Source organism: Pipra filicauda, unplaced genomic scaffold (genome assembly GCF_003945595.2).
Source record: "Pipra filicauda isolate LSUMZ 115617 unplaced genomic scaffold, ASM394559v2 scaffold279_size1008630_pilon, whole genome shotgun sequence".
NCBI lineage: Eukaryota > Metazoa > Chordata > Aves > Passeriformes > Pipridae > Pipra > Pipra filicauda.
This window is the reverse complement of record NW_024104397.1, coordinates 842625-869711: the sequence shown is the minus strand read 5'-3', so window position 1 is coordinate 869711 and position 27087 is coordinate 842625. Positions and strand designations below refer to the sequence as shown.

At 40.3% G+C, this 27087-nt stretch overlaps 1 protein-coding gene across 1 annotated transcript; it reads left to right on the top strand.

The window, feature by feature from the left end:
- Window positions 1–449: 449 nt before the first annotated feature.
- On the top strand, window positions 450–14430 carry TRHR (thyrotropin releasing hormone receptor). The gene is made up of 4 exons (XM_027743290.2): window positions 450–511; window positions 3523–4875; window positions 11582–11968; window positions 12795–14430. The coding sequence occupies exons 2-4, from the start codon at window positions 4081–4083 to the stop codon at window positions 12798–12800; spliced, it is 1188 nt and encodes a 395-aa protein (XP_027599091.1). The 5' UTR covers window positions 450–511; window positions 3523–4080; the 3' UTR covers window positions 12801–14430.
- Window positions 14431–27087: the final 12657 nt, after the last annotated feature.

Below are 27087 nucleotides of genomic sequence, written 5' to 3'. Positions count from 1 at the left end.
GATTTTAGCAGTACTTCAGTGTTCTCCAGTGACAGGCAACAAAAAATATTTAGAAAGAAGGATCACTGTCTTGGGTAATGAGATTTATCTCACAGAATAGGTATCTGGTCTCCTCACAATCTTTACTCATGAAAGGCTTTTCCAGGTGCAGATTTCTCCCACAAACCAAACACTTATCCACTGGCTCACTGCATCAGCACAAAAACACAGCCATGTGGTGCAGCAGATGTAGGAGGATAAATTCTAGTTCACCACAGTTGCTACATTATTAACCATCCAGTGTAAATCCCAAACACATTTGGAGCTGATCATGCCAGTAACTCGATACCATCTTTAAAAGCCAGCCTTCGGATGATACTGAAACAATTACTGATGGTGGCTTTTGTTCTCTACAAACTGCAGCCATGGAAACATTTGTACAGCACTAAGCGCTCAGCAATTCATCGGAGGTGGATGCAGAGTAAAGAATCCAACTTCACTGTGATTTTTCATGAACCCTGAGTACAGGCAGGTAATAGAGTACGAAATTGCAGAGTCATTTTTTGAAACAGAAAATGCCAGCTGGGGAAGTGATCTGAGTTAGGGAAACAGAATTAAGAATAATTTGTAACTATCGGGTAAACTGTTTACAGTGATTCAATGTTCCATCTCAGTTTGTGCTTAGAGTTATGAGACAGTTTGTTATGTGTTTGTTGTGAGTATGTCTGCTCAAGTGAGCAGAGATACATTTTAATTGACACAAATGGGAAAAAAAATTGGGCACAAATACTGTTGGCTAAGTGGTACACAGCACAGGTGGTGTCAACATGATGCCTTCCCCTCTCCCTCCTACCCAAGGAGTTGTACCAACAAAAATGTACTAGCAAAAGTCAGCACAATTACAGGTCTTGTTTTTCTAGTTATTGTTGTTGACTTGCTGACTGCATCTGTCCTCATTAGTACATGCAATGTCAACTGATGCCTGGACCAACAGGTATGGGTATAAAATGGGGTAACAGATACGCAGTAAAAGCTTCACAGTGATCTACAGTCCATCTGCTGTCAAAATTTCCCTGGCAGAGCTGCTGGGCTTGCATGTATTCAGCATGTATTCATGCTGAACTGCTTTTGAAACTAGCCAGTATGTTTTGACTGTTGCATTAACACAGCGTTAATGGGGAGAAAAAGTTGATTCCAAGATTCAGTATCTGACCTCTGACTGATGATCACTTTATATAATTTGAATGTATCAGGCAACTTGCATCATACAATGTTTCAGTGAAGTACACAGCACCAGGTGCTTTTATTACACAGAACACATTTATCCAGTCTTGAAATTCCTTCTGCAATTACTGCAGGTTTTACAGAAACATTAAAGGTTGGAGAAGTACTGCGTGGAAAGAAAAGAGAAATATTTCATATAGGATGTTAATACTGTCAAAATCCTCTGAATGCCTCCTATAGATTTACTCCCCTATAGCCATACAGTGACAACTCTATACTTTTGTCACTACCAGAGTGCAACACTTGATAAAAAGACATAAAAAGTGACTGAGACAAGATGGTCTATCCCATCTCTGACACAGACCAGTAGCAGGTGCAGAGGAATGAGGCAAGCATCAGATACTATGTTCTTGCACATCTTCCAAACCTCTGATATTCACTTCAAAGTCACATGGCCTGTTAAATATTCCACAGCTTCTCTGCATCCCGTGCCCTCAGCCATGTCTTCGTGCACAACAAATGCTTACATACTCTCAGATGTGTTAGTTTTTAGCCTCAACTTAGATTATCCATATTGACTACAAAAGTTGGCAGAATATGCAGAAGCATGAGGAACGAGCATTCGTGGTAAGACAGTGTGGCAAAAAGGTGTCAGAAAGAGAAATCAGTCTAAGGAGGCATCAGAACTTTCCAATTCAGCTGAGGTCCCTGAGGATTAAGGGGTTTATCCAGGGTGCCATTTAAATCAGTTTCTTGTTTTGAACTTTGGTTCAGTGTCCTGATGGGTTTGATCCCTGCAGGGTCCCTGAATGCTGACACTAACTCTGTGATCTTTCACTACTGGGCTACCTCGTGGTGTATTTTATTCTATGGGGTTGAATATCTGTAGCTATCCCTGCTATAGTCACACAGCTTTAAAAGCATGGATTGCTAAGGGGTAGTCTGTCCAGTTTGAAGGATAAAATGTTGTGGAGTTTGAAGGGGCTGGGAGGAATCCTTTTTATGACATCCAGGTATTACAGCAGTGCTGACCTTCTTTCTCTTTCAGCTGTGTGCAAAATAACAGGTTCTGCAGATCGTATAGAGGAGAATCAAGATGAGACCCATGATACATTTCTGCTGATATACTGTTGGTCAAGCAAGCAGTATCCTGTGTTTTCCCATAGGCCACTGCAAGGCCAAAAAATCTGATTCTTTTCACCCATGTTTCTTCATCTGTTAAACAGGAATAACAATATTTGCTTTACTTCGCTAAATACTTTTGGGTCTACAGATAAGCACATGATTATGACTGAAATGTGAACAGGCAAATGGAAAAAAAAAAGACTAGAAAACTTTACTGAGTGGCTTCAAACCTCTGGAATTGTTTGAGTCTGTTTTCCTTCTCTGTTTCGGGTGATACTGTCTTTTTGTCACCACCTGTCGTTTCAGTCTATTTAAAAATCCTAATTTGGCACCAGGTGCCTGTGCTAATCCTTCTCTCTTAACACTAAAAACTGTTCTGAAATCCAAGTTGCCCTTCCTCAGTTGTGTAACACTGTATTTTGTTGAACCCTTCCTGAGCAAAGAGCAAAAGCACTTGCCCTAACTGGAAAAAAAAAGGTGGATTTTAAGGCAAATTTACTCTTTAACCTTTTAATGCAATAGCATAAGGAGAAACTACGAGTTGAGGGGCTGCGGTGGGGAGTTGACAAGGGCACTTTCACAGAACCCTGCAGAAAGTTTGCTATTGTTTCATTCACTGAGGCATTTAGGTTGCCAGCAAACGAGACAGGAAAGACCTGCATTCATCTCCAGGTGCGGCTGGGTTACTGCATTGGTAAGACTTCATTTGCATGGCTCAAAGCAGTTATTTCTACCAGTCTTTGATTCATCTGGGGTTTTCCACAACCTGATTTATCACGGAGGAGTTTATTCAACCAGAGGAGACTCTTCCTTAAGGAAATGGTGGGGAGTGTGTGTGTGTGTGTGCACATGCACGTGTGTGTGACTGATCTCATTAAGAAGCAATTTGTACTGTAATAGTTTTATTATTGCTTTGCTACAATTCAGAAAAGAGAGGAAAGGGCTTGGGAGTGATGACAGCAATAGCAATAGAGGTTTTGAAGAGAATTGTCTATAAACCACATTTTTTTCCCTGTAATTTTCAAAAGCTGGGATGTGTTTCTTTCTAAGCCCTGAAGTGACTCTTACAGACCCCTGCAAAGTAGGAGGCAAATGTAAATTACCATTACTTTCACAAAGACAGGGACATGGGGAAGTTAGAATTTTTGAAACTGGTGTAATTTTATTGCCTGTCATCTCTCCTTTGTCTGCCAGCGTGGATCAATATGATCAATATGTGAGATAGCCATCTGAGAACAGAGGGGAAAGCGGTGTGAAGCACAAAACCTTTACAAATCCCTCTCTTTTCACGTCCTGCTGCTGTCTCCACCCTCGGCGCTTTGTGACTCCTCCTGGCAAGCGGTGATGCTGGTCTGCCCGGGCTGGATCAGCTCAACCCTGTGCGGTGTTTAGCAGCTGGTGGTGCAGGAGGGCTCTGCTTTCCCTGCCGCTGCAGGGAGGAAACTCCCACCTCCACACGCTCGATTTCATGAATGCCTCAAATCGGCTATGAGAAAACATCCTTTTAACCTGTGCAAATGAGCTGGAGTCTTAGAGGGATTAACCTGCCTGGTAGTTGAATTTACAAAGACTGAAAGTCCAGGTGCTTTCGGGGGAGTGGAGGATGACACAGGAATGGGACTGTGACTACATGGAGAATGTGCTTTGGAGCTGCAGATCACCCACACTCTGCTCCACTCACCCTTTTGCATGACCATGGAGAACAGGTGCTGAGATCGAGTGCTGGGCAGAAGCAGCAGTGGGCTGGTGAAGATGGAGAATGGCACAGGGGACAAGCAGAACCAAACTGTACTGCCACTATCAAGCCAGGAGATCATTACAGTTGAATACCAAGTGGTTACCATCCTCTTGGTTCTCCTCATCTGTGGACTGGGCATTGTGGGCAACATCATGGTGGTTTTGGTGGTACTCAGAACCAAGTACATGAGAACTCCCACTAACTGCTACCTGGTGAGTCTGGCTGTGGCAGATCTCATGGTGCTTGTGGCTGCAGGGCTACCCAATATCACAGAAAGCCTGTATAGATCCTGGGTGTATGGCTACGTGGGGTGTCTCTGCATCACTTATTTCCAGTATCTAGGCATCAATGCTTCTTCTTTTTCCATTGCTGCCTTCACCATTGAGAGATACATAGCCATCTGCCACCCAATCAAAGCCCAATTCCTGTGCACTTTTTCAAGAGCCAAAAAGATCATTATTTTTGTCTGGGCTTTCACCTCCATATACTGTATGCTCTGGTTTTTCTTGCTGGACATTAATACAGTAGCCTACAAAGAGACTACTGTTGTGTCATGTGGCTACAAGGTGTCCAGGAGCTATTACTCTCCTATCTACATGATGGACTTTGGTATATTTTATGTTGTGCCAATGGTATTGGCAACTGTGCTCTATGGCCTGATTGCTAGAATACTGTTCCTGAACCCCATGCCTTCGGACCCAAAAGAAAACTCTAAGACATGGAGGAATGATATGGCTCACCAAAGCAAGCCTGTGAATTCCAAGATGACTAACAGAAGTTTCAATAGCACTATTGCTTCTCGAAGGCAGGTAGGAACAGCAGTTTGAAATGTCTTTCTGAAATGTAAAGCATACTTGTTTTAGAGTTCACTGTTCTGAAGCTGTGTAAAATATATTCTCCCTTTTTGCTAACTAGTCAAGTTGAAACTCTGTGATATGTATACACATACATATAAATATGTATTTTTTCTTGCCTATTCATTATTACCTACTGCAAGGACCAAAAAAGAAATAGTATTTTATTTCCCATATTAAAAAGCATTTAGGAAACATCAATTATGAATGAAATATTTTCAACTATAGTTTCTTTATTAACAGCCTGTTAGTAATCTTGCCAAATATAGAGTGACTTTTGAGTAATTTTTGGGATCTGAAGAGTAGGATCTAGCCTGGGAGTTTGGGAGACTTGAGGTTTGGTCCCAGTTAAGGTAGCATGTCACTCAGCAAACACAATCATGTTGCCACTTTTCCTGTCTCTAACTCTCCTGCAAAAAGTCTATTTAAGGAAATCTGTATATAAAAGTGCTTTGTAAATGCTAAATATCTTTGTTACTCTGTCTCTCTTTTTATGTATTGATGGCTCAAAACTGGTGTATAGGTTTGACTAGCTTCTTTTTGTATTGTTAAATATGTATGCTGACCTGTGTCATAATACCAGTAGAATATAGTTAGTAGATTGATGCCTGGCTATTTGCAGTAAATCACACTGCCTCATACTCGCACAGCATGCAGCAAGTAGCACAGCTGCTGCAATGCTGAGAAACACAGGGTGCATCCTTCACAGCTGGCTCTTGGGAGCAGGCAGCCTGATGTGAGCGTTGGCAAGCAGTGCTCCGTGCTGAGTGGCTTGGCTCTTGCCCCTGCATAGTACCCCAGTGGGTTGCTTCCCCAAGCTTCTGCTTCCCTACACTGTACAGCTCCCTCAGGAAGCAAAACCGAGCTGTGCACCTGCTCAGACAACCTGAATGCCCCCTATATTCTTCTTATTTTATGTAGATTGCTACTGTTTAATGAGAGGGTCCACATTTTCTTATTACAGAAATGGCACGGACCTTGAAAGTTAACTGAGCTCCTGCTAGAGCACCGAGCACTTGAAGAGCACTAGAGCCTTATTTTTAAATGCACAGCAGAAACTTGTGGGCTAGGTTATATTTAATTATGTTGCCAATTATAGTTAATAGTCAGATAAGAACTGTTTAATGTTGTTTTTCTTTAATTAATTAGTAGAAGAAGATAATCTGATCTTCAAGTTCTCAATATCACTTGAGTACACATGCTTGATTACATGTACTTAGCATCACTTGAAAAACAGACAAATCTTTTACGTTGAAAACTGCCGGATATGGATACTGCTTTATTATGAAAGCAAAAGGTGAAGATTATAGTGTGATATCTTTTATGTCTTGTAAAGACAGCAAGACTTTTTCTAAAAGCCTAAGTAACCTGATTGCTTAAAGTAGCCTCATTATGAGTAAAGCCTGCATTTACATTCAGTACAGCATGGGAAGCAAAGTAAGGATAGTGTGGCATTATTAGTAATATTTTTTATATAATAGCAGCATGAAAAAGACAGCTAGTGGTGTAAAATGAGAAAACACAAGTCCACATTCAAAAAAATCTAGCACCTCAGGAGTTAGTAAGACACACAAGTGAAAATTTCCTGCTGCACTGGCAAAGGCAGGTGTAGCTGACAGTTTAGTTTGGCCTCACAGTGAGTCCTGCTGTCGTGAAACTATCTGTCTTTTCAGAACTATCTTTGCATTACAGGGATTGAGTTGTATGCAATGCCCAGCATATGATCTGGAGAAAATGTGACTGAAAATGTGGTGTACACTTTCTACTTCTGTGGCAGTTCTCATATTTATCCAAGAACATTTCTACAAAATTAAATTTGCGCGGGTTTCTGTGGTGGGTTGGCTCCTCCTGAGGATGGGGAGAAAAGAACAGGCAGACAAACTATCAGTTATTGTTATAGGCAATGCAGAGTTGACTTGGGGAAAATGAATATTGCCAATTTATTGCCCACTGTTACAGTCACAAGTTACACTCAGTCCCTTCCCTGAAGCAACCAGCAGTGTGGGGCCAGGGAGTATTACAGTCAGGTTGCAGAGGTTGGTCTCTTGTCACTCTTTCCTTCTCACTCTTTTATTGTTTCAGTGTGGTTCCTCCACTGGCTGCAGTCCCTTCAGGTAGTGCCAACCTTGCCAAAGGGCACCTCCTCCTCCAACTTTGGTGTTCCCCTGCTGTTTCTCATTCTTTTGTTCTCTTATCCCCTCTTTCTCTCTTTCTAGCATTTTTGCCATTCCTTAAACATGTTTTTGCAGAGGCACCACCAGCTTTGCTGATGGGCTCAGCTGTGTCCTGATGGACCTGTTGGAGTTGGATGGAACTGTTTGTGTCCAGCTCGGGGCAGTGTCTGGTTTCTTATCAGAGAGGCCACCCCTCCAACCTGCTACTGTAAAACTTGGACATGGAAATTCAGTACAGTTCCACTGAATGCTTATAATTATTACTAATACTACTACTTATTATTAGTAGTAGTATTGTTATAATTATAATTATACTTATAATTAACCTACTATGAATTTACACTTATATAATACAACAGAATTAAACAGTAAGTTAGATAGGTTTCTTCAATCCTCATGAAGGTTTAATTAAGGAGTCTCATAACCATTTTTTATGATGATTAATCCAACATGGCAGTATGTAAAGTCATTTCCTCCCCTTAATCTGACCTGGATTGCTTGACTAATCTGGATTAAGCATGACCCAACTGCCAAGTCATATAATTTTCTTTAATTTTCATGGCACTTTCCACTGTATCATCTATGTTTGGAAAGTGGTCCATTGTTAAAAAAGGTCAAAACTTTTTAACCAGGGTAGGAAAGCATTTTCTCCTTGTCATACAGTGTTTTAGTTGAAGAGCACTATCTGAAGCTGTTTCCAACTCATGACAGAGATAGACTCTATTGTCCAGTTGTTTTTTAGACCTTTTTCTTTTTAACCTTTTAACTTTTTATTGTGTTAGCATATAGCATATATATATATAGCATATAGCATATTTGTGTTTCTATGTCTGCTTCCAAGGATTAGACAGTCAATACTTTCTATTGTGAGTCATACTGTTGTGCAATTTCATTTGTTTTCTCAAAAAATGACAATACCTTACTTATGTTGCTAGTATGAGAGTTAGTCCAGAATTAGGAGCTGAAGGACTAAAAATGCAAAGTCCAACTTGGAAAACATCCTGAATTCAATACCTAGGATGCTTCCTCACACAAAACACCAATGGAAAGAGCAGGTCAATGGAGGAACAACCCTGATATGGCACCTAGAATAGCTCTATGTTCAAGGAAGAAGAAAATATAGAATAAAATAACCATTTCCTTACAACTGTGGAGGGCAGCTACCTAAGCTGAGGCAAGGAGGGGTGGGAAGCTCAGGATATGTATAAAACATTATATATATAGATATATATATATACACATGCACACACACACACATATATATATACATGAAAAGTGGGGAGTGAGGTTCTATTCCTGAAGGTGAATGGATGGACCATGTTCAATTTCATTAGAAAGGATATTTGCAGTCTCTGATGTAAACAGACGTAATTCCAGCACTGAATAGGGGTCAAGAGGGAAAGCAAGGTGTCGGTTCATTAATAGAAAATATGTTATTCAAAGTATTCAGAGCAAATTTTGCAATAAAACAAAGGTTCCCTAACAAGTAACAGCAACCAATATTAAATGTTTTTTTACAGCATAGAGTACGAGGGACAAAAGCTATGTTTTTGAGGAGGTGCTTAAATTTGCTAACAGTGCTTCTTTTCTTCTAGCAGCACAAGTTCTAGGATCTCTCAGCATTTCTAAAATTTTCATGTTTTTTCTTCTGAAAATCTGAATAATTTTGTTCTGCTCAGAATCAAGAAAATGTCCTGAAGACCCTGGCATTGTCACAAGGAAGACAAGAGAGAGAGAACGTAAAACTGAAGGGTATAAAAAGGATTTTACTGACATACAAGAAAACTTTGAAAATGTGAGGAAAATGAAATCCTTTTTTTCTAGGAGTATCTGTTCTTGAACTACCTTGGCAAGCAGCTCATTATCTTTTAAAAGAGAGCATGGGACATGGGAAGCAGGTGGGAAGACAAGGAAGGGACCTCTTTTTATAGCAGCTAAGAGTCCATACATTTTCTGGCTGATGTGCTCAAGGAATCACAATCTGAGCTGTGTGCTTCCTTTTCCCTTTTGCACATGCTCCTCATCCGCCTGGTCCTCCAGATCAGATCTTGATGCTGGCTGTGTTGAGCTCTCCCACACTTCCACTTTATCCCATATAGCTCAGCCCACAGATCCCAAATGTTTTTCTTGTATGTTCATAATATGAAGACTGAATTACATATTTGCAGGTAGATTTCATACTGTCCCTAAAGGAATTCCTAGTTTCCTCAGGTATCAAGGGGACTGTGAAAAATAAATACAGCCTTAGAAAGCAAACATGTTGTTTATACTTAAGGTGGGATCCAGCTCACTTAACATTATGTGTGTCTTAAAAAGTTGGTTGCTTAGTCCAATCAAATCATCTAAGGTCATCATGGTCAGTTATAACAGGCAGATTACCCTCTAGAGAAAGTCCTGTCTTAGACAGTGGTGCAGTCTACGATGACCTGCTCCCCTGAGAAATCTCTCTGTTCTGTCACAGCAGAGCAAGCACAGATTTCAGCTTGCAATGCAAGATAAGTTTTGTAAGGCTTACATGAAATCCTCAATCTTATAATTTGGTTTCACTTGTGATGTTAGCCTATCAAGACCTTAATCCTTCTATTTATTTAATCCTTCTCTTCCTTGCATAACTTCCTTTTTATTACAAAACATGGACTGGGATATGCAATCTCTGTGCATTGCAAGGAACACCACCAAGCACAAGAAAGATATTAGTACATGCCTTTAAAACACCAGAGTGATTATCACTTCTGCCTATCAATGTAAGAAAGATTAGTGTTCAAAGGAGAAGGAAACAACTACCAAACTTTGAGTACCAGTAATGAAAATGTATAATAAAAACACTTCCTTAGAATAACAAGGTTTTGGAGCAGGAAAGAAAAGGAGAATACTAGTTCAGAATTAAAATATTGGGAATCTATTTAGTAAAATACATTTTAAATATTTTTAGAACATTCTCGGAAATAAAAAGATAGGGTTTGAAGAATGTGTGCAACCAGCACCATATTCAGTCTCAAGCACTTCGTTGCCATCCAAAATATACTTGAAATTTGCACTAAGCTAGATTTGCTCAAAGCCTTTTAATCATGTTTTCAATCTCCCTAACTAGGAATAATTTGTGCTCTGCATGTAGGATATGCAATGCACATCCACAAGAAAAGAGCAATCAGTGTATCCTTGCCTTCACCTGAGCAATGAATGAGAATGCTAATACTGCTGCTTTCAGAGAGCTTTGGTGTATACACTTATGGGTAATAAAAAGTACATTCTTTAAAAGTTTGTCCTCTTAGAACTCCATGATGTCAAACAATTAGCCCCCTCCCAAATGATGTTTAGTTCTATTTCATATGAAGTGATTTGAAAAAAGATATGGCAGTTTACCTAAACAAAGTGGACCAAAATTTCCTCTAGACTATTTCTGTGCAGCCCCATCCATATCAATAAAGATTTTTGGTGTGGACAAGAAAGCAGCAATTTTTCCTTAAAGACATGCTCAGGAGAAATGTAAATTGTCAATGATTGGTAACAAAGTGCCCTGCAGAGCTTCTGGTAGTAAAATACTCTGATGCTTGTGTAGACTATTATCTACTGAATGACTTACCTGCTGCAACACATCTGTTAGTTAGGCTCAGTCCAGTTATTCATCCAATCTCCACAAATAGTTACTTTCTTCCTTTAGATGTGGATTGTTTTCCATGATGAATGATTATTCTCCATTGAATGGATTTGCTCAGTTTGGAGGCACAGGGTGAAGCTGAGCCGGGGTGAGGTGAGGAGTCCTGAGACTTCCTGAGCCAGAGCAAGTCTGTACTGAGTCACCTCACTGCTTGCTGCAATTTTCACAGGAATTGCTCTTTTAGAAGTGATTTGTAGATAAGGAAAGATCATCCTTTGAGCTACCTAGGACATTCACATTTGCATTTGTTTCTATAAAACGTGCAATAGAAAATTAGAAAAAACAGTCTATAAGTCATAATTAAATGTATCAGGTGACAAGAAAAGGAGATAGTATTTCTGTCTCATTTTTTACTTCTACTGAACACAGCTGTAATGAAATCAAAAGTGAGGGTTAAGGGAGTAGAATTATAAGATAAAATTGTAGCCTTTGAATATGTACATTTGAAGGCAAATAGATAAAGATGCGTCAATTTGTAGAGTAACTTTGCTCTTCATCACATTCTTTATCATAACACCTATAACAAAACCAACAAATTGACTTCTACACATATGTATGAGAAGTTGAAAAATCTAAGGTCTACAGCAATTATCTGGCTGTGATATCACCTGGAAAGAGTAATTTAACAAAAACTAGGAAGAACTGGGAACCAAGTTTTTTGTCCTTCTTACTTTAGAAAAACTTTCTGAATCAAATATTCATTAGAAATTCCCACTGAAAGGCCTGTCCATAGTTTTGCTTTGGCTCTAGAGGTGTAGGAATGCACATGTTCATTTCAAGGTGAGTACTAACCCTCTGCCCTCTTCTGCCTACCTCTGTGTTCCCCCAGGTTACCAAGATGCTGGCTGTGGTTGTGATCCTATTTGCATTCCTATGGATGCCCTACCGCACACTAGTTGTGGTCAATTCCTTTCTCTCCAGGCCTTTCCAAGAAAACTGGTTCCTGCTATTTTGCAGAATCTGTATTTATTTAAATAGTGCCATCAATCCTGTAATTTACAATCTCATGTCCCAGAAATTCAGAGCAGCCTTCAGGAAACTCTGCAACTACCAGCAGAAACAGGAGAAGAAACCTGCCAGTTACAGTGTCGCCCTAAATTATAACATCATCAAAGATTCGGATCACTTCAGCACTGAGCTGGAAGATATTACTGTTACCAATACCTACCCGGCCTCTGCAAAATTGTCCCTTGGTGATACATGTTTGTCATCTGAGGTAACAGTTAATACATTTCAGTGTTTTGTGTGGAGTCCTCATGAGCTGGAGCATGTTGCTGGGCGTGTGGGTGTGCTGAGATTGCTTTCAGCTGGGGCAGCACTGCAGAGGGCTGGGAAAGGCTGAGGGTAGCAGGTGATGCACCAAACAGGGCATGGCAGGGAGGGAGTACTGCCCAGGTCTGGAAAGGAATGCTTCAAAGGACTGCGTGCCAAGCACGATAGGAAGTGGAGGATCTGCAGCATGGGGAAGGATAAGGACAAACACACAAGTTAAGCCTTGTTTTCTGAGGAGCAGAGGGCAATAGTGGAGCATCAGAAAGTGGTGCTCTGTCATGGTGCCTCACATATACCTCTGGTAGGAGGGTGATGTGGATGTCTGAGCTCAGTGATTCCTCCAGCTGTGCTCTGGTTGCCTGCAGGGAGGGAAATGAGGCATTTTCTGGCATCTCACCCCCTCTCTCCAGCTGGGAGTTAACTAGCCCAGTGCCACCATGCAGCTGGTGCTAAGAGAAAAGAGGGTTCTCCTGCACACCAGCACTCTGGTCCTGAGAGTGCTGGAAGCGCAACCCACTTCCGTGCCAGCAGCAACATCCCCATGTGTAGCACTTCTCTCTAATCCAGCTCTTTTCTACATCATGATGCATGTTGCTGATTTCATGATGCTTTTTTATACAATACTACTTAAATGCTGTTTGTAGACCTGTATACTTTAGAACTTATAAATATAGATGATCTATAGAGAGGCTTAGTTTTTATTTGTTTTTGCAGGTGGTATGAGAATGAAAATTTTTTTTTCAGTTTACTTCTTCTCTCCTCATTTTCAGGCCTGAGGCACACCTTCTTCTGTTGTACACAGCCATATAAGACCTTTGGATGCTCTGTTCCTAATGAACTGTATGAAATGTAAAGACATTTCTGCTCACAGAATTGCAGAGTTACTATATATCTCTACACATCTGCCTGTGCCCTACAAGAAAAAACAGCCTCTTGGGGAATGAAAAGAATATACAGCTGAGACTAACTGAACAAAGCACTTAATACAATATAACTTCAGGAGGGTGAGTTGGCTTCCATGGAATACCCAAATGCTTTGTCTCTTTAACTGGCCGAAGAGTGGTCTGCATTCTCAGGAAGAGCAAGGCTTCCTAGGACACATCCATGGACGCAGAGTGGTGCAGTGGTTGATGCTCCCAGTGAATCTGGGAGTCAAGGAGAGGAGCTGCCCTTCTGTGTGGCTGCACTGGGCAGTACCAGTAGGGCCTGTCCAACAGCAGCCAGAACCACCAATAACAGTAATTACCTGCCAGTGACTCCCTCATCCCACATCAGAGCAAATACAATTGTGGGCATCATAGTACACTTTAATAACAGGTATCTGATTGCAAAGAGTAAAAAATCTTTCTCTTCTTGGGTTTATTTTCACCTTGAGCAGCATGAAATAGGAAGACCATTGAATGAAATTGCAGCAGGGAATAAACAAAAAGTTATTAAGAAACTTTTAAATATCTTGGTTTTTTCAGCAATCTAGTTTACAGATGTACCACTTTAAATGTAAGTCTCAGCTACTATTGAATTCTGTCAGAACGTGACACATATTAAAGAGTATTGGACAGGCTTTCACCAGTTCCTCTTACCTTGTTCAATAGCAATTTTGCCTAAGAGCGCTGCAGGGCAGTTATAGCCTCAATATAGGTAATGTCTAGGGAAAAGAGTAAAATTCAGTGAAAAATGACAACTTTAAATTTTTTGTCTCAAAGTTTATCTATTAGAATACTTTAGGACATAAAGTATTGTCAGAACAGAAGTCACCATGGCTTCTCACTTGCCAGCATAGTCGCTTCCATGCTCTTCCCACGCAGAACCATGATAAGCAGCCTGAGGCCACAGTCTCCGTGTTGGAGCTGCAGACAAAACAGCATGTACTGCTTTGGCTTTGCTCTAGACCAGCTCTTGTTCTTGCTAGAATTATATTTTCCCATTTCTGTGCAGCAGAAACAGAAACTGAGGAAGGTGCCTTGTTTTTCATGAACATTTTGCACAGCTCTTGTATATGACATTTAGAAACTTGAAAAAAGACCTTTCTGTTCTAGTAAAAAACCTATCCGGAGTGGGATGAAAGAGCCCCTCCAGCATTGTAAGGCTTTCCTGTCCAGTATTACTTTGCACACCCTGCCAGTTCCCCATCACTTTCATTTACATTCAGCCATGTTTGCAAACTTAAAGAGATCTAAAAATACCCTGATAGGCCTCCAATTTAAATGTTAAACTTGTGAATTGTGAACCTGTGTCTGCTGCATCTAAAAGATGCTATTCAATACTCTCTGTATCGGAAGAAGAAAGTGAATAGATTGCTCAGAGACTTTGTGGAGTCTCTCTCACTGGAAATATTCCAGAACCATCCAGATGCAATCCTGTGCTATGTGCTCTAGGATGACCCTGCTTGAGCAGGGAGGTTGGACCAGATGATCCACTGTAGTCCCTTCCAACCTCAGCCATTCTGTGATTCTGTGATTCTGTGAACAGTCTGTATCCTGCTCTGTCTGCACCCTTGTTTTAACTCCTGTTTTAACTTTGCAGAGCTCCACAGGGACTTTCTAGCTTGGCAGAGTGATGGCAAGGACAAGGGAGGGACCAACAGTAGGAGGTTTTAATCAGCAGTATAGGTCTGACCAACTTCTAGGAACTGGCAGAGATTTGGCTGGAGCAAACCCAGCTGCAGAACCCATGCAGGCTGTGTTGCAATCTTTCCTAAATCCTCTGCATTGTGGCTCTTCCTTATTTATGGGGGGATGAGGCTTGCCAGCTTGTCTGCCTCAGCAGCATAGACCACCAGGCACATCTGGTGGGGTCTGTTTCTGTGCAGATGCTCCAGCACTGTGGCACCTGAACACCCACATGACTGGAAGGGGGCTATCCAGACTACTTTTGAAATAGTAAGGAAAAACTAAAATGACAGAGTAAGGCACAGGCACCCAAGTGAGCAAAGTCGGCTGGGGTTCAAGAATCAGAGAGAAGGATACCAATGTATTCTTGAGTTAGTACCTGGCAGTTGTCTCATAAACAGAATTCTATAGCTGTGACATACACTTTGAATAAACTTTTGCTTCATAGAGCTTGATGTGAAATGACAGGGTTCTATGGCACTTTACTGCTCACGTGTACTTAAAGCTACAATTTGCCACCACAAGTGCAAGTCAAGGAGAGGTACCACCACCTGTGTAACATTTCCTCCAAAGCACCTATCAGAGAGAAATTAAATTATCTGGAACCTAAAGCAGGAATTTATGTTTGCTTAGCCAAGAGGCATATTCAAAGTCAAAGCAAGCTCCTGTATCTGACTGAGCAAAGGCTTTGTGTCAGTGAGCCAGTACCACTTGGAGCTGATGAGAGAAAATCCCCAGATCTGAACTGGAGGCAGAAGGTGTAGAAGTGGCCACAGCTGGCGCCGGTGTCGGAAAATCCTTTTGCTCTTCACATGCTGTTTTCAGTCAGGCACCTTTCAGAGCAGGCTCTGCTTTCCAGTCTTTTTAAAGAGGTAGTAGAACTAGTTCCTTTTCTTAAAACGTGAGCAGATGGGCAGGACTCACATCAGGCAAAGCGTGCATTACACAGAATCCTGACTGTCCAGAGAGGAGCAAAACTGCCAGGGTAAGGACTGAGATCAGTATTCATCTAATGACAGTAACACAAACACTTTTATCTCAACACTTTTCAGAGCACAGACTGAGCTACAGCTTTTATAGACTGACAATATCAGAAGTCAATTCTGCTTTCTCAGCCTCTCTTCCATAATTGTTTTTTCTTGTTTCAGATGTTCAAGTGAGGTATTTAAGTCCATATTCTTAGTGAGGTTTCATCAAGGGCTAAAATCTATGTGGTTTTGTATGCACCATCACTTGGAATAACAAATGAAATGGAATTTTTCTGGTATTTATTTGTGCAAACAGAAATGATGATGCTTGCAAAATTGTGTGCAAAAATGCAATATTTAAAATTGCAGATTTTAGGTAAGGTGTGATTTGAACTCATAACATGCTGTGATTGTGTCTTTATAGATGTTAATTATGAAATCCACGCTAATTATATACTGATTCCCACAGCTAACACTGTGAAACTTTGTCAGGTACGCTAATGTGATTTTAGATCTATTTCTGTGTTTACCCTTCTGTTTATAGCAGCAATCAACCTTTTTTCTTGTGCCTAGATGTTGTAAATTAGACATGTGGGCATGTGTCTATTTAAAAATTTGAGTGGATTTAAATTTATTGATAATGATATCAAACTTCTTTTACTAGAAGTGAAAGTGACTGAATGTCAACTACTGACTGCAGTAATATAACTATTTATCTTTATATACTTATTTTGTGGATAGTAAATTCCTCTGCCACATTTAGTTTGAAAAAATTGTCTGATTGGTACCAGTATTGAAATCCATGCCTATATCCTTACTTAATGTCTTTGATGCGAGAGATTGCATTCTTATTGCACTTTTATTTGGAACTTTACCCAAAATGTAACAGAAGACATGATGCTGTAGCATCTGGCTTCTGGGGCTATGCTGCTTCCTTTGTGAAATACTGAGATTTCAGAAGCTTCTGTGTTGGTAAATTGTCCAGATGAGAAAGGTCTGGTTCGAATTATCATATGACCTCTTCGAGGTCAAAGTTAAGGATATATCAAAGATATTGAAGCAGCTGCAATGTATTGTGAAGGCGTTTATGACACTCCTGTGGAAGTAAATGGCATAAATCAAATGATACTGGTCTCATTAGCATCCCTTCAAAAACAACTATCTAAAAAAATGTCCTGAAGGAATGATCCTACTTCAGGAGCTGCTGCCATAACTCCCCAGCTACACAGTAAAGGCTCAGGTCGGTTACTTAGCCTTCGGAAGTAGACAAATTTTTCTTCATTGTTTTTTATAAAGCTATTTAAAAAACATCAAAACAACCAACCAAAAAAACCCAGATCTGAGCATTGTCACCATGGAAAAAAATATATATGATTTCAAGAATGTGCAAAGCTAAATTGTTCTGTCAACGATACTGCATGTGCCTATTCATTTCTTAACTACGTGTTTGTACAGTTGTTTCATTTGGTACAAACTGCAGTGAAATTTAAAAATGACCTTTCAGTATTTTGTTATCTCTTCTTCAGGCAGAATTGTTTATTTGATGTTTTCTTCTTTTCAATAAGAGTTTGTTTTCTCCTGAATCTTTTGTTACTACTGAGACAAAGTGATACTTCAAATAGCAGTGAATTGGCCCAGACAAAGTGATTTAAGTTCCAGAATTCCTTAATTTGGGAGCTGAATCCTGGAAATCTGAATTCCCCCAAACCATGTAAGAGTAACTGGTTTAGAAGGGATTTCTTTTTCACCTAGGCAGAATAATTCTGATTTCATTCTGACACTGCATGTGGTTTATACATTTGTTAATTAAAATGACTGTGAAATTGTGCAGAGAAATGTACTATTGATAAATGTAGAACAATTTTTGTTCAAAAGAAGCATTTTGTAATTCTTTGGTGCATTCCACTGCTGAGATTAATCTGTGATGGATTTTTGTTGCTACTCTAATAAAATGTTGAACAAGATAATTATACTGCAAGTCTAATTTTTTGAACAACCACCTTTTGTCTTGCTGTCCTTGGCAATGGACAGATAATATAACAGCATCCTTTGTCATCTGTAGGAGAATGAGCATCCTGAAAAAAGCAGACTTTGTTTCCTGAAGAAAGTGTAGTTTGCCAGTAGCATAGTAGTAGTTACAGTGCTTAAATGGGTGAATCCTTGCCCCTGCTACAAGGATTATTTATACATTTTGTTGGACAATATTAAACAAAATAAAACAAAAAAGACCCAAACAGACCAAAAAAACCCAAATCACAAAACCAAAAAAAAACCCAAATCACCAGATCTTTGGAGTAGGGACAGAAATCAAAAGCCACTTTTTTCTTTGGTCACCACTGTCAGTGTAGTTGATTCCTGTACTTGATGGGTATTGCCTTGCTTTTCTGGTGATGGCAGCCACTTGTGCTTGGACCCAGCCTCAAGAGGATAAGTAGAATTACATGGTCTGCTCTGATTTTCCTCAATGTAATGCATAGGAAACTCAGTTTCCTGGGAATCGGGATATACACAAAGTCTGAATTCCCTAGAGGCTAAACTAAAGCCAAATGCATGTCTCTCAGAGGACTCCATCTCCATCTTACTGACTTTTGTGAATCCCAGCTAGGAGGTTTCTTAGTCTTTTCATTTGTACCCAGCTCCAGTTGTCTACATGGGCCTGGATAACCCATACATTATTGCACGGTGGGGGTTGACCAGATGCAGAGCAGCTGTGCAGATATGAGGCACTGTGGATCCTGGTGAACAGACTGAGCTTGAGGCAGGAAAAGGCCTCTGCAGCAGAGATAGTCATGAACCTCCTGGGCTGCACTAGACAGAGCATTGCCAGCAGGTCAGGGGAGATGATCCTTCCCCTCTGCTCAGCCCTGGTGAGATACATGTGGGGTACTGTGCTGTGCCTCTCAGTACGCGAGAGACGTGGGCATACTGGGATGAGTCCCGTGCAGGTCCACAGAGGTGACGAAGCAACTGGAGCATCTGACATATGAGGAGAGGCTAAGAGAGCTGGGATTGTTCAACCTGCATAGGAGCAGGCTCAGGGGGATCTTGCCAGCAGGTATAAATACCTGATGGGGAGAAACTCCAAGGCTCTTTTCAGCAATGCTAAGTGACAGGGCAGGAGGCAATAGCTCCAAATTAAAATACAGCAAATTCCACTTAAAAATTGGGAAAAAGCTTTTATTGTGAATGTGGTCAAACATTGGAGCAGATGTCCCAGAAATGTTAAGTCAAGCTTAAGTTCTGCCCTATAAACTTCACTGTTTAGCTTTCCCTAACTGCTCTAGATTGTATCAACTGAGTGTTTATTTGTTACCACTCAGACGAACTTTTTTGGTTTGATGAAGATGCATAATTGCCCTATTCCTCTGCAGTACATTGCATTTCTCTCTCTTTTATTGCAAGCAAAAGAGGTGATTTTTCTAATTGTTTTGAGTCTTTTTACAATGTTTATAATACATGAATTTTTATTTATGATTTGATGTATAGAGCTTAGCTCTGCTTAGCAGAGCACTGCAGTGGGCACAATCTGGTCTCAGCCAAGGGCACTGGGCTGCTGGTGGGAGGGGAAATGCTCAGCAGGATGGGGCAGGGCACTGGTGTCTGGCAGAGCACTTGCCTCAGGTGGGATTCTGAGGGCCTCAGCATCCTTCAGCCACATAGAACTCCAAGTTTTAGCCCACACTTTACTTAATTTCCCTCCTGAAAACACGAGCTTACATTCACCACTGGATGCAGTTTCCAAAAGCAATACTAATACAATACCCAACACTCTGCAGACATGCACTATGCCAGCACTGACCTACACAGATTACAACTGCCTGATGGAGCGTTCCTCTTTCATCAGAACTCCTCAACCCTTCTCGGGCATTTGGAGTCTCTTTCAGCTCTTGATTTCAGCAGGGAAAAGTTGAGGGAAAGCCAAACTGCATCTGTACTGGGAGAGCTATACCCTGGCTGCATGTCAGACAGTGAGGTATTCCTGCTCTGCACACGTTTAGGATCCAGGCAGAGGAGAAAAGCTCTTGGTCTGCCAAGGCTAAAGCTTGGGACAAACAGACAGAATGCATGAAACCATGGAAAATAATAATGATCTCACATGGTAAACTTCTATCGTGTATAAAGTATATGAATGCTCCTTCTCATTGTTAACAATTATTTATATCTTATAGCTTGTATATATCTAAATAGGGAATAATGAAAATAAGATTATAAGTAGAGACTTTCACCCAAAAGCTTCACTTAACTCATAACTTCCAATAAAATAAGTACAGAAAACAAGTAGAGTCTAAATTAAGAAGCACCCATCCAACATTTGTGAGGTAAGAGATATCATGGGCATACCTTTAGTCTATATCAATTTCAGAATGTAATTGTGCAAGTCTGCTGCCAGCTCCACAGATGTAACAATGAAAAAAATCCCTGTTGATCACAAACTGATTTTTTTTTCTACTTCTGGACAATAACTACATGAAAGAAAACAATAATATGAGCCAGCTCCCAGTGTCTGGGGAAACTACAGGCAGCAAATTGGGTTAACGAATTTGTCTCATTTGCCACGGATTTTTATCTGAAATACAGCAAAGCATATTTAGAAGGCAATTATGGAAAGATTTAGGGTATCTAGAAATGCAGGCCACACTGTGTTCAGGCAGGCATTGTCATTCAGGAGGAAAATTAGCAGAAATTACAAAGGATTGCTAAGTTATTTAGGGCATAGGACACACATTTAGGAGTTAAATGAGAAAAGACAGCTCTGATGGGAGGAAGCCCCTTCAAAAACTGACTCTTTATGATGCAAACATGAAATTTTTTAAATATAATGATAGATCCTATCCTGTTTATGCAGAACAACACTTAAAAGTGTGAGCAACACTGTGAGAGGATAAAGTGGATGTGTGGGAGAGGCAGATGGCCATGTCTCTACTAAAGTGAGAACAGGTTAGTCTAATTCTTTAGAAATCACGTCTAGTAACAAGTTGCACATCAAAGAAACTTCAAAAGCTATTGCTGTTACACTAAAATAGCATGCAATAAGATCTTGAAAGAGACTGCTTTGGCTGATGTACTAGAAAACATAAGGGGCTGCAGTGTGAGCTCAGACAGCAAGATTGCATTTTTAAATTACAAACTCTCGTTTCTTTTCCCCGGTGCTATGTCATTCTGGAGTGTCAGACTGAAGTTCAATAGACCTCTTCTGTTTTGGCTTCTTAAAATAAATATTTTGGTGCTCAGGAATACTATTCTGTAGGTGATAATTGTATGTAGTGAATAGCAGTGAATTCAGCGGCAGCTCAGGATGGGCTCTGTTCTGCTGCTACCAACACTTAAGCTGTTGTACAGTCTCTGGAGCACATCTAGCCCCTGGCAAGTTACACTTTCACAGGGAAAGGATGGGAGTTAGGCTGGCCTGGCAATATTCCAAATAAGAACTTTGTGTGTTGCCACCCCCTTGTTGAAGGTAAAAGAATTTATATGGTACAGGCATGGACCATGTGGTGCCTGTTGGGTCTGAAGCTAGTGAACAGATGGTGGTCTAGTTCGAGCGTTAGCACAGGCACAGCCACTCTCCCTCGTGGGAACTAAATGACTTTACTATTTTTTATTTATGATTTGTATTCTCCAAAACAAAGTTAAACTTAAAGCAGTTGTTTTGTTCTCTGCCAGCAGCTTCATCCTTTACATCCAGATCTGAAATTGGACTTGTGTTCTAGAAAATTTGGAATTTTATTTTTCATAGAATAAGTGTTTTATACTTTTGCAGATTGTGCTGTTCACCAGAAGCTAGTAAAAGGACAAGAGAAATGAACTGTATAGAGCAAAGAAAGAAGACCAACTAGACATGGTTGAAAGCACTATAGAAGGTGTATATGGCGTGTAATTATGGCACTAAATAACTTCAATTTTGTAAGTGCCTTTCTCAAAGATTCTAAGTTTGTGCTGAAGTGTTATTTAGGTTCTTTGTACCACCAAATTGAGTAAACACAAGCATATGCTTAGTGACCTCTTTGTGCTTAAAAGCTTTGAGGAATAGCATTGGCTAATTAATTACAAATTTATTTTTAAAATTGTATTCCAGTGTCATTAATCCCCTTGGCTTTTCACTCTGTAGGTCAAGCTCACAACTCCAGTTGCTGCCTCTGGCACAAAAAGCCTACCACTGGTGCCCTGTTTTCTGCCACAGAAAGCACAGAACAGCTCCACCTTGATCACACACATCAGCTCTCGAGATCATGACCCCTTCCTGAGATCCCTCACTGCACACAGGGAAGCATCACCACTGCCTACATGGAGACAGCACCTTTGCAGACAATGCCTCCCCCTTCCTCCCACTCTCCCATGCTGGTGTCATGAGCATGCTACAGTGTACCTGGATAAAACAGGAGTTGTGACCCTACCAGCAATGGCAGCACCATTTGTCCCATGCCTGTAGCAAGCAATAGATGAACTCTGTCTTTTGTTAAAATTTAAGACTAAATCTGGAAATGGGGGTTATTTTCTCCCTTTACCCCTGTAATAAGATGTGTCAAACTTTTCAAGGCTGATGGAATCTTAGTCCTAAACACTAATCTCCTTCTGGGGACAATAAGAGAAGACACTGGAATGAATTTTCCCACTTAATGAGAGATGTCTGAAGTCAGATTTTTCTGATTATGGTTCAGTAAAATAGCTGGACTTCTGTCAGTATTTCAGAAATCTAATCTCTATGACTGTGCCAGAAGCAGCAAGTCTACATGAGTGTATTAGATGCACAGTAGGGGAACAAAAGACTGCATCGAAAAATATCTCAAATGGGAAATAAATGCTTTTAATTCCTTCTATTTCAATACTCAAAAGACACTCTTTGAAGGGATATCTCTCAGTAAACCAAGTGAACACACTGGATATGTAGGACAGTTGCCATCAGTGAAGTAGCTAAAAGTAAATTTATATTGTATATCTGGTAAGGCTAATCACTGTGTTTATTAATAGTGGCTGTAATCCACATTGGCATCAGTAATAGAAATGAACAACAGGTAATCTCTGAAGCAGGGATTCAATCTCCAGACTTTTGAGTAAAGATGTTTTTCTCTCTAGTCTGTTCAGAAGGATTTATTTTTTATTTTTCCCCCAAAGGAAGCTATCTCATTCATCCTTTCCTTTTTGCTCTAGGCCATTTATCATCCCTAACTGTGCTGTTCATGCTGCAAACCCCGTTTGATGGTTTGTGGCTAGGAGGGAGTTGAAGTTTGATTTTTGACTTAATTTTGTTTCCTTTGTTCACTAACACAAAACAGTGAAACTCTTGGGGCACATAAACCTAGCACAAGTCCCCACAAGCCAAGTGTCCCTTCTGCTCTCCAGAACATCCTCTTTGTGGAGCTACTTACATTTGACAGGTACATGTAAATCATATGCCTCAGTTTCATGAATGATGCTACCCTCTTGATTTTGGCATCAGTAAGGACATTGCAAGGATATTGTCCTGTAATCTGTGCTCTCTATCACTGTGGTTGTAAGAATCAGTGAGTCTTTGTGGAAATACCCACGCAAAAATGTCTTTGAGCATTTATTTCCATGAGTGCTGCTCTGATGTTCTGTAATCTGGTTATCTCAGTCCCTGAGAAGCTCATGGTCTTGGCTGCACTTATTGCCACAGCACAGGTAGAGAGAGGCCGAGATTGTGCCTGTGATGAAGGCACAACACATTTATAACCAGACACACAGGCAGCTTGCAGCATCCATTCTCAGCCACAAATTGGTTCTGCCAGCACAAGGAGGGCTGTGGTGGCCAAGTTGCTCACATCCCTCGGTCTCATGCCACAGGGCAGTCTGCTGCTGAGGCATTGACACGGCTCCCCGTGGTGGGGTGCCCTATCTGTGCAAAGATCCTGAAGAAATCAGCTTCTTGGAGAGTTTTCCTGATGCGAAATGAGGAGTTGTATTTGAATGCAAATTCTTCTTGCAGTTAAAATTTCCAATCATCTCAGTGTCTTTGGATTATTTCCAACAGAAAATTTCTCCCAGTTTGTTCATTCATTTTCAGGACAGTTTCCACTACTTAGAGAGGCTGTATAGAGCATTTCTTGATGTCCTGTGTTCTATTTAACTTATTTTCTTCAGTTGTTTAATTGTTGTTTACCCAATAACATGTCTGGAACAGGCTAATATATCAATTGCAAAGTGTATAGCTAAATAACAGATGCTTTGCATTAATAGGGACTGTGTTTTTATGAGGTTTGAGTACTTAAAGTTTGCAAAGCTCCCTTGGGAAAGAAGTAATAGAAAACTGATCATCAGTACAGCCACCCTGCTGCTTGTTTCCCCAGATAACAAGTCTGTAAAAGAGAAACGAGGACTGAGGGGGAAAGGGGTAAATTTTCTTATTAATTAAATTATAAACCTCTGTAGTGGTCGAAGTGCTGTGTTACTGTGGCATCTTTTGCAGAATGACTAAAGGGTTTGAAACCTAATTTTTGTGACATGAAGAGAGAATATCACATGAATCATTCCCTGCCAGCAGAAGCAGGAGCTGTACCAAACTAATCCATCATTGCTCCAATCTTTAGAATGTCATTTTCATAGTCCCTCTTTTGAGGAAATTATTTGAAAATTAATTAAAATTAAAGTAATGTTTTACTGATCAGGAATGGAAGGGCAGGGCAAAAACACCTTCTACTTCTACATCTGTTACCATGAATCCCACCAATAAACAGGAGTAGGTCAAAAATTGGTTTGAGATTTTTTTTAAGTTTCAGAAGTTGGTTGAAACAGGCAGTATTAATTACTGTCTCTTGTAGAACAGCATTTGTAGAACAGAATTTGCCTTTCGGAATGAGTAGTTTCAGAAATGCAAAGTATTGGAGCAAGGGAAACAACAAGATTGCAATACACTATATGTCCTTTAATAATACCACATGAAACTGAAGGATAAAGTTTGGTAAGAAATATTTTTAATCTGAATTTTATATCAAGAACATGGTTCAGAATTTGCAAACTGAGGAGACGAGTGTCTGGACCTAACTCCCCAAGATCTTAAAGATGACTGAATCCTTCACAACGTGTACCACTTCCAGCTCCCTTCAGCTTCCTCCTTTCAGCTGCCACTGCTTCTCGAATAGCACAGCATGAGGACTACTCAAGGAGCATCCTTGATTAGACTGTTTCTATTGCAGGTTCTTTCACATCAGAGAAACAGCAGAGGCACTCTGAACAAAACATCTGTATAATTCAGAAATTTCTTTCTTCAAGTAACACATTTTAGCATCTCCATGATATAGCACCAAATGGGCCAGAGCATGTCAGGTCCCTTGAGAAGAAGAAATAAGCCTTCATTTCTGTTGTTTTCAGATCAAATATTTGCCTTAAGTTTGCTACAAATATAATCTTTCTGTATTAAAACTAGAAACTCTTCCTAATGGATGAGTAATCAAAGCTGCAAAATGCTTATATTTGGGTAGCTAATCAGAGCTGCAGAGTGCCTGGTTGCTTAGAGCTAGACATGCTTTCATGTTCAACAAAATAATTAAAATGGAATGTTTTTCTGTGCAAAATGAGATACTCAGGGCCTAATTTGCAAAATATTTAAGTATTAGCAGCTTGAATCCTCTAACAAGATAAAGAGGAAGAACCAAAGAGCTTTGTAAGTATCTAGGCTTTGAATTAGGATTTGTTTTCTGCCAGTGGAAATTTAACTTTTCAAAGTAATCAAAGCTGGGGGAAGATGTCTCTTAAAAAGTGCCTGTGTGTCTCAGAGATTCCATCTGTTTCAGCTACGAAAGATTAAAAAAAAAATTCATACAATCAGGTGCACTGCTTCAGTCACAGTAAATATCAAAGTAGTGGAGGACTTGGCAATTTTTGTCACCAATGCCTGGTTCTTGTGGGGGTGCTTTTCAGTTTTGGGCCCTTTGCAAGACTCATTTTTCATCATTGGGATGTTATGCTATAGACTGGGCCATAAAAGTGTCTTCCTTTTGGAGTTTGAGAATACGTGACTCCAGAGTGACTTCCCTCTGATTCTCCAGCTCAAAGTACAAGAATTTTGACTGACATGTTCAGATCCAAAAATAAAGTGAGAATTAAAGGTAGAAGTAGATACTCAAAATATTTGAATCCCAATTCTACATATGGAAATTTATACATCTACAATTTAAAATTTTCATAGAATCTCGACAACTTCATAGATTGCATGGAGGCAAATTCTACTGGGGTACAGAGCAAAATACCCAAACTGGTGGCAATTGCTATTCAGACACAGGAATTTCAGGTAAGTTCTTTTGGCAGAATTGCATATAGCCTAACCAAGCATTGTCAAAGCCAAATTTATGGAGCTTGAGACACAAGAAGGGGGAGTAAAACACTAACATATGTGGCAGAATCCCCACAGACGTCAATGGAACAAGGACTTTCCTCATTTCAGTGTCACCTTACTTTCACTGGAGTGAGAGTGACAGGCTTTACAGATTTATGAATGAACACCAATGTAGAATTTACAACTGTGAATGAAAATTTTAATCAAATGCATTTGTAAACATTCCTCTATAGAAAACTCTACTTTGCAACAGTTCAGCACTTTCAAAAGACAAAAATTTCCTATCACCTCTGGATATGTCAAGGCAACCCTCTGATTTGCAGTTGGCCTGTGACTCTTAGTCACTTCAGACACAAAACAGGGTCACAGGCAGGGTGGATGAGCGTGGGGGAGGAGACCTTTAAAGCAGTTCGATGCATCATCCAAGTCCTATAGGAGAAAGCAGACAACATCCAGAACTGAACTGACGAAAAACAGATATGAGCAGCAGGGGAGGAAAAAAACCCAAACAAAACCATCAATAGGCATCTGGGTCGGGACCTGAAAAGGTAGAAATTTAATTAATTTCAGACCTGGATAAATAGCTAGACTTTTAGCCATGATAATTTAGAGTGTAATTTGTGATGTCTTCCTGTCATCTCTGCTGAAAGTGAGCCTGAACAAACCCACTCTCTCTCAGAAAATAAAAGCAAGCCATCTGAATGAACAAAGAGCACTCAGGTGCTGCAGCGTTTCCTCTTTAGCCAAGCACTAATCAAAGCAGAGGTACTCTTGCTTTCTACTCCTTATCTCATCTGAAAATCCTCCTGCATTTCAGATGTGCCAGCACATACAGAATTCCATCTGTATGATGATGTTTCTGCCCATGTAAGTTATTCACCTGCCTCAGGGTATCCTATCAAATGTTGAGTTTCTAAGATTTCCACATACAGGCTGATCCAAGGCCAGTTAGAGCTAATATGCACCATCATCCTGTTTAAAAACTTTCCTCCAGTATAGGTCCATATTGTCCAGGAGCCCAGTATCCTTTTCATCCTCATGCACTTTCATGCTGTCTCTGCAATTCAGTTGGGCTCCAGACTGACACAGACTGTGCCTGTTTGTTTTAAAGTATTTAGCTAATGATATACACATGCTTGGGAACAAATTGTTCCCACAGGTATTAAGAACAGAGAAATAATTTCTGTTTCATAGA